Source organism: Glandiceps talaboti, chromosome 4, assembly GCF_964340395.1.
Source record: "Glandiceps talaboti chromosome 4, keGlaTala1.1, whole genome shotgun sequence".
Lineage (NCBI taxonomy): Eukaryota > Metazoa > Hemichordata > Enteropneusta > Spengelidae > Glandiceps > Glandiceps talaboti.
Genome location: NC_135552.1, coordinates 344,748 through 358,235, shown reverse-complemented (window position 1 = coordinate 358,235; position 13,488 = coordinate 344,748). Strand labels below are relative to the sequence as shown.

Sequence of the window (13,488 nt, the reverse complement as noted above, 5' to 3'; positions counted from 1 at the left end):
ATGTTGCATGTTGTTTGAGACATGCAATGTAGGAAAAAACCACTCAAACCAGGACAACTTGTTGAGTTTGGCGGCTAAGAAGAGGTCCAGTTGATACTTCTAACATTCACAAAAACAGACACCACTGTATAAACATCAAAAGGCAACGAAATACACCAAACATTCATAAAAAAGGAGGAGCCAAAACCAAAACAACTTGGTGCTGCCAAAGCGCAACCACACAAATACAGTCACACATTAGGTGCATTATATACTACACCACACACAGGTACATTCTGTATACTACGTACACCACACACAGGTACATTCTGTATACTACACCACACACACAGGTACATTGTGTACACTACGTACACTACACCACACACAGGTACATTGTGTATACTACGTACACTGCACCATACACAGGTACATTATGTACACTACACCACATGCACACAGGTACATTATGAATACTACACCACACACAGGTACATTATGAATACTACACCACACACAGGTACATTGTGTCACTACACCACACACAGGTACATTGTGTATATATACTACACCACACACAGGTACATTATGAATACTACACCACACACAGGTACATTGTGTACACTACACCACACACAGGTACATTATGTACGTATGCTACACCACACACATTATGTACACGTACTACACCACACACAGGTACACTGTGTACACTACAGCACACACAGGTAAATTATGAATACTACTCCACACACATTATGTACACGTACTACACCACACACAGGTACTGTAACACTACATACACTAGCTACACCACACACAGGTACATTGTGTATACTACACCACACACAGGTACATATGAATACTACACCACACACAGGTACATTGTGTACACTACACCACACACAGATACATTACGAATACTACACCACACACATTATGTACACTACATACACTACACCACACAAAGGTACATTATGAATACTACACCACACACATGTACATTATGTACACTATCACCACACACAGGTACATTATGTACACGTACTACACCACACACATGCAGGTACATCAAGTTGTGTATACTACACCACACACAGGTACATTTTGTACACTACACCACACACAGGTACATACACTACACTACACCACACACAGGTACACTATGTACACTATACCACACACAGGTACATACTGTCACATAAGGGTACATTATGTGTTTTATCTCAGCCATCTTATGCAAATTTCTCAAAAGGTGCAGCTTTTAATTTAAATTATCAAATGTAATGGACAACTTGCAATATTGGCACCTGAACTCTATGCGAACTTGAAGACAACTGAGATAAAAGATCGTTTACATGTAAACACATAGCGTCTTGTGTTATCGACTGACACTATGTAGGTAACACTCAATAAAATGGTACATTCTAATTCCTAATTACATGTATTGAATTCTAATCAGAATGAAAATAATCTAATATGTTCATAACCATCGAACTTAGAGCAACTGAATGCATGTAGGGCTTCTTGTAAAATAGCGCAATGGCGTTGTAGCACAACTGTACAGTTTTTTAAAAAATGCACCCACATGCTGAGCCATGATAGGTATAGGTGTTCACTTGCTGAATGATTATCCAGTTGCCTATCCAACCCTGTTGTTATCTTTGCAATATATGTGATCATTTGGCTGTTGCTATGGGCATGGTCATGTTGCTACACATATTTGAAGACAATTTTTTGTAGTTCGTTCACTTTATCTATGAATCTCTGGTGTTATCTTTGCAATATACGTGATCATATAGCTGTTGCTATGGGTTTGTCTTGTTGCTAGGTATATTTGCATACATTTTTCTTGGGGGTGTTTAGTTTAAGAAATGTTCATGACACGATCCCATCAGTGATATGCAAATTAGGCTAAAATGTATTTTTGGTCAAAGTCTATAATTCCATAAAGTACTTGGTTGATTTGGCTGAAATTTCACAGGGATGTTTATGGGGATGCACAGATCATGTGATACTGATTACATGATTAGCAATATGCAAATTGGGGCTAAAAAACCCGTGCTTTTTAGCACAATTGAACTGTCTCTGTGTGTGTGTAAACAACTTAAAGTAACAAGCGACCTATCGGTCAGAATAGCTCCGCTGTTTTTTTTTAAATTTTATTTTTTATTTTGGTGACATGTAGAAGTGGTTCAGTTCTTCAGCTCTTCACTGTGCAGTTTTGTTTTAGCGATGCAATAAAGTGGTTAGTGGTTTCATATGATGTCTCACTATAAAACACATTTTACACAGAAGTTGGTAATGTATTTTACTTTTATACCATAGTCACCATTTTATAACATAAATCTACTGTTATGAAAAATTGCACAAAATCTCTGAAAAAAAATGACTGGGAAATGCACACAAGAAAAAGAAAAAAAAAGAGGATTTTGAAGTTGGCTATAAATAATTCCAGTGTCTTACAGCTTTAACCCTGGAAAATGTTAATGATGAATGAAATAAACTGAGTTATGGCTTTGGACAGGGAAAATTCGCCAACTAAATGGCTGCTAGGCGGCCATATTGGATTGTATCATGAAACAAATTGACGTGCATATGTATGCCATAGTATGTTGTCACTGTACCAAGTTTGAAAAAAATCGGTCTAGGCATCTCCAAGAAATGGCTCCGGATGGATGGACAGACAGACGGAACCCAATCCATAAGTCCCCGTCCCGGATTTCGTCTGACGGGGACTAACAAAAAGAGCGACATTGGCATTGTAGCACAACTGTACAGTTTAATATGTTTACCCACATGCTGATTCATGCTACATGTAACATGTAGGTATAGGTCTTCATTTGCTGAATGATTAATATCCAGTTGCTTATCCAGCCCTGTTGTTATCTTTGCAATATATGCAATAATCATATATTAATGAAATTGAATCCAAACTCAACTATAATATAAAATTAATCACACAATGGTGTGAAGGAAATAGCATGTGTTTAAAGTGTACATGCAAAGGTTGATAATTTTTTTCGTAATTATGTTTATTTTGCCATAAAAATAAATGAAATTGCATTCATACCTCTAAATATTGCGCGCATTGACAAGAAAGTCACAATAATCCCCTGTGCTTCGACTAACTTCGGCACCTCAACCAGCTCACGAAAGGTGTCAAGGTCTCACGTGTTACAAAAGCCTTCTAAGCCTTTGTGTAATGTTTACTTATGAATTACTAATTACGCTTGCCATATACATGTAGCATTATCTGTAACTGTACATATTGTGGTGTACCAGTTTAGTCTTCCGACAACAATGGTTCCTTGGTGTTTTGTCAGCAGCACCCACAGTGAGACGATCACCCTATACACATTTCCGAGTGACATAACTGAGTTGGTAATAATGGGTGAAGGCAGTTGAAATCAAGTAAAAACTGGACAGTGACGACATACAGTGAAAGCCGGTAAATGTTACCGGGGCCCTCCATGCCACCAGTGTAGCCATGATCAAAGCGAAAAAAGGAAGACAAATAAAATAATTTGAAATGATGTTTTCAAGAAAGCAAGTTAGCTTCATAAAATGTTTTCACTATGATAGCATTTGTTTTTAAACAATGCGTAGTCCGATTGTATGTTTTGATTTCCATGTTGCTGGGAGTCGATCGTTTTCATCGTGATACATCACATGTACATCGTTGGAATCATATCAAAGTAAAAAGACGCAACACTCATTATAATGTTGCTATTTTTGTTTCCATTGTTTTGTCTACCTGAACAATTACTGTGTCATGCCAATCACATGTCCAAAGTGGATGGACACAGCAAAGTACAGTCAGCATTAAGCTTCACGCTCCCAGGTCAAATAACTTCCACAACGTAAGACATGTCTATCCACAAAAAACTCAAACAAAAATGGTCAAAGACAATACACAATACACCACAGTATGGTCGGCTTCAGTGAACATGGGCCGTGCTTTGAAAGAAGATGAAACCACTTCATGTCACTGTGTTGATGGTAATGAACGCAGTAAAAAATGAAATAAAGTAGTGTACACATAGCTTTCAAGAGGGATGGTTATCCAACAAAACGTTCTGCTCTAATGAATTTGTGGGTCTACTTTCGCGAAGATTTTGAATGGTCATAGATCGAATGTACTGTTAGGACACATGCTACATTTGAACAACTTGAGAGAATATTATGGGGGACTCTTGAAGCCATTCTCATTCGATCTCTGTATGTTTGATGTGTATGGAAATATTAGGTAATTTTCATTTTGATTACATTGTCTGCAGGAGCTGTTTTCCACCCATTGAATAGTTGTCAACAAAGGACGCTGATAACAGCCTTCACTTTATGTAAACAACACGGCTTCACTAGGACATACACGGTATAAGACAGCAAGGCATAGAGAGAAAACAAGCACTAAACTTTCATGGTGGATATTTAAACACAGGTATACTATTACATATAATGTGTACTAGCCATGACGACATTTGTCTGTGAAATTTACATCAGAAAAAAAACTTATAAAGCAGTGTCATTCAGTCTCTGTGGTTGCATGACCACACCTTCCTCACTCATTCACTACCAGAGGAACTATCATTACTGCTAGCGGTCGGTTCAAATGAATTTGGGTAAATCACACCATCAGATGTTAATGCTGGAGTGTATTGCTCTACGCTTGAGGAATCTGATCAATATTCAACGTCGGGTTCTGGCGAAAATGGGTTTTGAAGTTGACCTTCTGGTTCGACCATAATGGCTTTGCATGTAAAGATACACTGACGAACGCGTTTGTGTTCCTGCATTGACATCATAAAGTTCCAAATCCTGTCCTATCCATATGCAAATGAGAGGTAATTACCTGAAGGTGCTCTGTGGCTGAGCCGAGAGTGCCTCATTTTTCGCGCAATTTCTCGTGTTAGAATTATATTGTACTATTACAACCCCGATTTCCTTTATTTTTATGGCAAAATAAACATAATTACGAAAAAAAGTATGTACCTTTGCATGTACGCTTTAAATTTGCAGAAAACCAAGGTGATGGTCATAGGAACATCTCAGAAAAATGCGAGAATGAATAATTGTATCAATGTTACATGTGGCAGTAATAAGCTAGAATGTATTTCAAATGAAAAGCTCCTGGGTGTAAATATTGATGATACACTGACCTGGGAAAAACAAGTGAACACTGTATGCAGTAAAAAGGCTTTCAAATTGCATCACCTCAAACATATTAGAACTTTTTTAACTCAGTGAGCAAAGATTACTTATTACAACTGTTTTATATTACCCCACTTTGACTATTGTTCCAACATATGTTCCAACACACTTTTATTCCATATTGAAAGACTACAGAAAGCTGTTGCAAGAGTACTCCTAGACTCTGATTTCAATACACCAAGCCATGTTTTATTTGCATCTCTACAATGGCTTCCTTTTAGAAAATGAATCATTTACAATGAAACTGTTTTAATGTACAAAGTCCAGAATAGCCTGGCTCCAAATTATCTCAATGATTTTTATATTCAAGAAGTGCATACTCATAATACATGTACATGTGCTGCAGCCAAGGATGAACACAAAACACAGAACACAGACTTTTACGAAGAGTTTTAGATATAATGGTGTTAGGAATGATTTAAGTGTTGATGTCAAATCCTGCACAACTCTTCAGTCTTTTATTAAAACATAAATTTAAATTGCATCTTTTAGAAAATAGTTAATTTTGTAGTCTTGTTGTTTCTTCTGGCTTTTGCCTTTTCTATGAGTTTCATTGGTTTGCATTTTTACTTATTGGTAATTTTAATGTATATGTTTTATATTTTTATCTCGACACTGTGAGAAGAGCCACTGGCTCAACAGTTTATTGAGTTTAAATAAAGTCTAATAATAATAATAATAATAATAATAATAATAATAATAAGAACCAAATGATCATTTGGCTGTTGCTATGGGTGTGGTCTTCTGGCTAGGCATATTTACATACATTTTTTGAATGTATATTCATTTGTCTATTAATCTATTAAACACCGCACCATGCCTATATGCCTTTGCAATACATGTGATCATTTGACTGTTGCCATGGGCGTGGTCTTGTTGCTAGGCATATTTCATACACTTTTTGAATGTTTGTTCACTTGTCTAAGAATCCCTGTTGTTCTCTTTGTGAAATACACCACCATTTGGCTGTTGCTATGGGCTAGGGATATTTGCATACATTTACTCACTTGCCTACCAGATGATGTTGTTATTTGACCAAACTATACTGCCATTTGGTTGTTGCTAAGGACGTGGCCATGGTTGCTAGGGCCAATTGTGTCAAAATATTTTGAAGAAAATCAGCAGAATAACACTTCTAGAAACATCTCACCAAGTTTGTCTCACTGACAATTACAAAGTACTTTTTGAGATATAAGATTTTTGACCCAAATTCTTATTTGTACATCTAATTTGCATATCACTGATGAGATCATTATATGCTTAATATATCCCCCCAAAAAAAACAAAAACAAAAAACAAACAAAAAACCAAAAAAAACACAAAAAACCAATGCATTCCTATTAAATTTCAGCCCAATCTGCTCAGTAGTTTGGAATTAAAGATTTTTGACCCAAAACACACATTTTTAACCCTAATTTGCATATTACTGATGGAATCATCATGTCATGAACAAATCTTAATTAACTCACCCATAAGAAAGTTCCCACCATAGAGAGAGAGAGAGAGAGAGAGAGAGAGAGAGAGAGAGAGAGAGAGAGAGAGAGAGAGAGAGAGAGAGAGAGAGAGAGAGAGAGAGAGAGAGAGAGAGAGAGGCAGACAGACAGACAGGCAGACAGACAGACAGGCAGACAGACAGACAGACGGACAAACACCGCACCATGCCTAAGGCACTTCTGAACCTTATCAGTTCAGTTGTGCTTAAAACATTGGTCTTGAATAAATGATCCTATCTAAGCTTAACTCAAAAAATTGTTGTAATCCAAGATTGTGGGATTCTAACATTGGGGTTTAACACACATGATTTCTATTACTCACCTCTGCAATCAGACAATCTGAATGAAACATATGTTGGCATGGAAACAAATAAAAGGACCTGGTCAGTAGAGGGAATGCACATGAAGCGCATTTCTGTTGCGCAGTGACTAAACCATACTTATTTCTCATCTCTTGAATATCAGCACGGATTGCCTTGGCACTCTCTGTGGCTTCATTCATTTCTTCTTTTAAGGATTCAATATGATGGTTATACTCCTCTAATGATGTACATATGGCATCCTGAGGAGTAAGACAAGAAAGCATGTATAAGGATAATTATCAAAGGTACATAGAAGATGTATACCACCTTATACACAAATACAAGCAGTCATCAGAGATGACTCAGACCCTGCAATGGATGTTTACAGAGAAGTGCAACCAGTCATGGTCTTGTGATGTATTAGGAGAGGTGATCAAATTGAAGACGGAGGTAATCACATGTGTTGCCCCCAGATGTCAAAAACTGCCCTTGCCTGCCCTTCCAAACCCTTGAAATGGCGATAATGAAGTGTGAATATTTTATGGCAGCTGTTCCTAGTTATCGCCTGCCCACACTGCCCGCAGTTATATAACATACATAAACATCTATTGTCATGATTCTAAACATTGTATGAAAGACTTGATTGTTTGGTTCAATGTGTAATACAACTTTAATTATTATACACAGACAGGAAGACTACAACCAAAAAAGTACATGAAAGTTTTAGCCAGAGTGCTCAAGACTTGAAGTCAATCTTTTATGTCCGCGCACTACCCATTAGCCACTGTCACAAGTGTGAAAGGAAATGTCATGACAAGGAAAAAATCAAGGTTGTTTGCCACAGTGGCGAATCAAAATTCTCATCAACAAGAGCCCCCAACTTTTCCCATACACATATAATACAAAACACATTTGACTGGCAGCCGCCATATTTCGTTTGATGTACAGAAATCGCAGTCATCGTACATACAAAGTTTTATACACTGTAACTTAGGTCTGTTAGCAAGATTAAACGTAACGTTATATTGAGTATAAAGGCATCACCGACCATCTAGGTTAGTAATGGTTACACTGTGATGAAAAGCCAACGTACATATCCACGTACGGGCCAAAGGTATCACCAACCATCGTAAGTTAGAAATGGTTACAATGTGTTGAAAAGCCAGCATACATATCCATGTATGGGCCATGTGGGAAGCATGCCTACCTACTGCCAAGCACGTTGGTTGAAGTAACGTTACAGGGTCATGATATATAAGTACGGTTTTGATATTTAGATCACCAATAACAGACTTGTTTTACATATTCTAAAAGAATATTCTGTGCTTTTTGGTCTGCAAGTACAGGAACATTCCTAAATGCCCAAGTTGAAGGAAATCGCGCAATGTGTTCACATGGCGGTCACATTTTGTTTACATTTGCAATGTAAGTGATGAAAGTATTCTCAATTCATAACCTGAAGTTCATTTTATTATTATCGTAATTATTATTATTACAAATGAAGGGGTTTAAATATTAAAAAATAATAAAGCATTGTGTGAGAGACAATTTAGAGAAATGGTGCCTTTTGTCAGTTCTATTGTCAAAAATAGCGCAAATATTGCGTTGCCGCACAACTTCATGTTCAGGGCAATGATAGATATATAATTTTGTGAAGATTTAAAGTTGTAACCAAAACAAAATTTTCATACCTAATTTCCATCATCATAATCCAGCCATCCTATGTTGGAAGTGTACAAGACAAGTATAGCAACATCCTAATCAAACTTGAAAGGGATGTGTCTACAAGGTTTTGTACTTCTTTAGTTTTTTAAATCAATTTGGAACCAAGTCATACCAATGTAACATGTTTAACTTTCTTGGTTGTCTTATTGTAATATTTTAAACACAAGCTACATTCAGTTTATATGGGTAGGTGATGAAACAGCTGTCTTACAACATATTACATAATCAAGTCATAAACCAAACTGGCCATGCTACAGGCTTTACCACCAGAGGAAATAGTAAAGTAAACATTATAGTTAATTAACAATGTACTGTTCTCACTGTGTCAGCTATTAATGAGGACAAATCTACACATTCTCAACAAAGTTAAGCTCAATCTACTGGGTAATTTCAGAGTTGAAGATTTTTGAGGAAAAGAAATGATATAGAATAACACTTCTAGAAACATCTCACCAAGTTTCAAACTCATTCACTTAGTACTTTTTGAGATATAAGTTTTTGACCAAAAATGAACATTTTTACACCTAATTTGCATATCACTCATGGAATCATGGTATGCTTAATATTTCTTTGTCCATACATCCCTAGATACATTCCCATTAAATTTCAGCCCAATCTGTTCAGTAGTTTTGGAATTATAGATTTTTAACCAAAAAGACACATTTTTAGCCCTAATTTGCATATCACTGATTGAATAATCCCGTCATGGACAAATCTTACTTTACATCCCCTTAAGAATGTTCCCACCAAATTTCGCACCAATCTGCCCAGTAGTTTCTGAGTTTAAGTTTTTGACCAAAAATCACATTTTGACCCAAATCACACATCTGTGATGCGATCATTTTGATTTGAACAATTTCCTAACTAGACACCCAAGGTAATGGACCCACCAAATATCGTGGCAATCGGTTCAGCGGTTTTTGACTTTAAGTTGTTTACACACATACACACACACACACACACACACAGACAGACAGACAGACGCCGGGCGATCCCTATAGCACTACTGAACCTCAGTTCAGTTGTGCTAATAAAATGTATCCGTTTGAGCATATATTTGGTATGCCTGCTCATATTTGCTATTTGCTATGCTAGCTGATGTTTGAGGGTGCGATTTCACAACTTTATCTGTACATACTTAATTCAGCATTCAATTTGTGAGAGTCTAAGGGTGACGTTTTTGTTTTTGTTTCTCATCTCCAGTGGTATAATCAGGCGGGGCGGGCGGGCAAAATAAAAAAAAGGCGACCTATAGGTCAGAATAGCTCTGCTGGTTTTTTTTTTTTTTTTTTTTTTGTATTTTGGTGACATGTAGAAGTGGTTCAGTTCTTCACTATGCAGTTTTGTTTTAGCGATGTAATAAAGTAGTTACTGGTTTCATATGATGTCTCACTATAAAACACATTTTACACAGAAGTTGGTAATGTATTGTACTTTTATACCATAGACACCATTTTATAACATAAATCTACTGTTATGAAAAATTGCACAAAATCTCTGAAAAAAAAAATGACTGGGAAATGCACACAAGAAAAAGAAAAAAAAAAGGATTTTGAGGTTGGCTATAAATAATTCCAGTGTCTTTTAACCCTGGAAAATGATAATGATGAATGAAATAAACTAGGGATCTAAAATAATTTTGAGGCAATTTGAATTTCAATTTTCTAACAAATTTACCAAGTCAACAATATTCAACTTGTACTAGTTGTAGTAGATATATATAGGGAAGAAATGTCTTAATCGCCATCTTAGTTTCTGTACGGCGACAAGTACCCGGAAGAGAGTCATTCTCAGCCATACGTTACAGCGGTAACACTCGTTCATGTTCGATTACCTTTCATAAAGAAAACACAACGAAATGGTTGAAGTGATCTTTTTTTTAAATTTCTTTTCATCACAAAAATAAAATCTGTGTGATCAAAAGTGTTGTAAACTAAACCAGAAAGAATTATCGGACTGGCTAAACTTCCCGCTGAACTGGAGTAAGGTCCAAGCCTCGATAGTACGTGAGGAAATCGTCTCAAACTAGCGATACAACTTTCAAAATATAACTTGACATGTCTTCATTTGTTAGCGTTATACAATTCAAGATGGGTTTTCACTCGAAAAAAACAATTCTGTGAATAAATGACACTCTGAACGCAGCGATTTCTCGGATGATGTTACCACTGTAACGTATGGCTGGCAACGACTTGCTTCCGGGTTCGTCCCTCGTACATCCGGGTACTTGGGATTGTCGCCATACGGAAACTCACTTGTCGTGCATTACCACATCGGTAATTTTGACGCTGTAATTTTGCCACCAATATTTATCGTACAAAAACAAAACTCCATAAATGAACCACAAAGTACTTTCCCTTTCAAAATGTGATAATTTTAGAAAGAGTATTATCGTTTTTACTGACGACTGACTCTGTCAAAAATCCTCCCATACACTTCAGTTCAGGCATGCACGACTTCTCACTTGATCGTGAGGTGCGTATACTGGAATGAACCATTCTGTAGGAGGGTGAAGAATTTGGATTTGAAGTTTACAACTCTATTTCGAACAAATATTTGTCATTTGGGCGCACAATGCGTAGAATTAAGACTACAGCACATATTAATTACATTGCTTGTTTGACGTCAATAGTGTCTTTTGAAAAGTTGAAGTTTACCTAAAGTCTCGCGGACTGATTTCCAATATGGCGGCAGTCATAATGTTCATTAACATATTCATTTTTTCTTTAAATTACAAAAAAAAAATCATAAAAAATAGAAAAGAAGACGTGCTGACTTGAAATTAACAAATCTAAGTAAGCTACCCCCTGCACATCAACACACCAGATATCAAAGCAATCTGACATGAAGTACGTGAGGAGATGATGAAAATGTCATTTTATGAAAAAAAATCATGAAAAATTGAAAATGGCACAGATCAACTTGGCATGAACAAATCTGTAACCTATACCTAAAGCTACGCTTTCAGCTTTCGCTGACAGCGGAGCTAAAAAGGGGGCAAGGAAAAAAAATATATGTATTTTTTCAGTTATATTCTCTGTCTTTTCTGTCCTGTCAGTCTCTCTACAACTTCTTTTCTCTTTATTGAATCCTTGTTAGAGGTCTCTTTCCTTCATTTTAGCAAGGTTGACAAGTCTGTAGAACAACTTTATAAGAAGATGAATGATTTTTTACTTATCATCCTGATGGGTGTATATATGTAGCCATGAAATGTTCCGGTAGCAAGTTCAGTGTAGGTCAGAGGTCAAGACAGTGATGGTAGACAAAACATGTGGAGAGATGCCATTTCGACGTCTAATCTACTCCCTCTAATGTTTCAATTTGTAGATTAAGTTTATCAAAGTTGATCTTTCTGTGGCATTTTTTATGTTAACAATAGAACTGCGCGTTGTCACTGTATCTTATATGATGTCAACAAATCTTTCCCTTACAGAGTCAGTATACTTCTTGTGGGATTGACGTCAGGGCCTGGCCCAGTCCGGCCGTGGACTTTGAGAATTTTGATGTTTGCCGTAAAATGAATGCGCCAAAGCGACGCAAGGTGGGAAATTATTGTGTCATTTGTAATTTTAGGGGGGCCAATGTCAAACACTGGTCTAAGACACCATGAGGAACATTTGATGTTCATTCGAACCTTACAATTTTGCTGTGCTCAGGGGTCGGTCGGAAATAAAAAAAACTTTTTTTCTAACGTCGGAGCTGCAAATTAGGGTCGGTTGGGAGATGAGAAACAGAAAAATGAAAAGGGCCACCCTTATTTACTGATGGGTATTAAACTAAAATATACGAAATAACTAAAAATTCTCGATTTTATTTGTCACACAGCTTTCATGAAATTAAAGACTGATTTTTGTGAAAGCAAATGCTAGGTCAGTCTGTATGTATTACGTGTAATTTACTTACAGAATAACGAAGTTAGAGGTCTGTATTTATGTAGGTATACATGGTAAATTGTGCCGGTTTACAAATTACAGTGCTTTTCTTAAAGAGTTTTAACAACATAGTCAGCAATAGCACATCATTTTCCAGAAAAGAATTTTAAAAAGATAAATCTAAAACCAAGAGATTTTTACAAAACCCCTTTGGTCGCTATCTATGAATTTTCAGACCGAATGGTGCGCATTTGAAAAAGTTGAACGTGAGCAAAGTTTAGTTGTCATAAAAGAACACGGCCATTGTTTTTCTATGGGAAATCTGACATGATGGTATTCGAAATTAAATGTCATATTCGCACTCCTACAATTGCTTGATTTAATTTTTTTATCTTTGCGTTACTTGCGATAAAATTTTGAGATTTTAAGCTTAAGTCGTTTGAATCTCTTCTAAAATCGTATGGCTTTGATTTGATTTGTTCACAATCGAAAATGCAACGTCATTTTGCTGGCATGCCATAAAGTTGACTTGACCTGTGTCATAACTTCTGCTACTGTAAAAGTTGTAAGAACATTGTTTCATTTATTACAAATTGTACACAAATTTCATGAATAGCGATAACATGTAATAATATATTAATCCGAATGCAAAAACGTACCCGAAATTATGAAATGTACGGCATACATGTGGAGAGCACATGATATGTCATTCCAGGCATGATGATATTGTTACACTGTGTAACATTGTATCACATTCACAAGGTGCTTACGTGTGCATCTGCACAGCACGTATGTGCGTACTAAAACAACGCAAATAAAAGGTCACAACCTTGATGGTGACACAACTGTGAAATCATGGATAATTTATCAATATTCCCTTAAAAATGGAAGGTATGGAAGGCTACT

General features: G+C 36.4%; 1 protein-coding gene across 5 annotated transcripts in view; it reads right to left on the bottom strand.

Annotated features, from left to right (window-relative positions):
- The window catches only part of LOC144433597 (vacuolar protein sorting-associated protein 18 homolog), a 320,975-nt gene that overhangs the window by 10,953 nt on the left and 296,534 nt on the right, over window positions 1–13,488 (bottom strand). For all 5 annotated transcript variants that reach the window (XM_078121923.1, XM_078121926.1, XM_078121925.1 and 2 more), the window contains one exon: window positions 7,006–7,245. In XM_078121923.1, coding sequence (XP_077978049.1) covers window positions 7,006–7,245 — 240 coding nt within the window. The remainder of the gene's footprint in view (window positions 1–7,005; window positions 7,246–13,488) is intronic.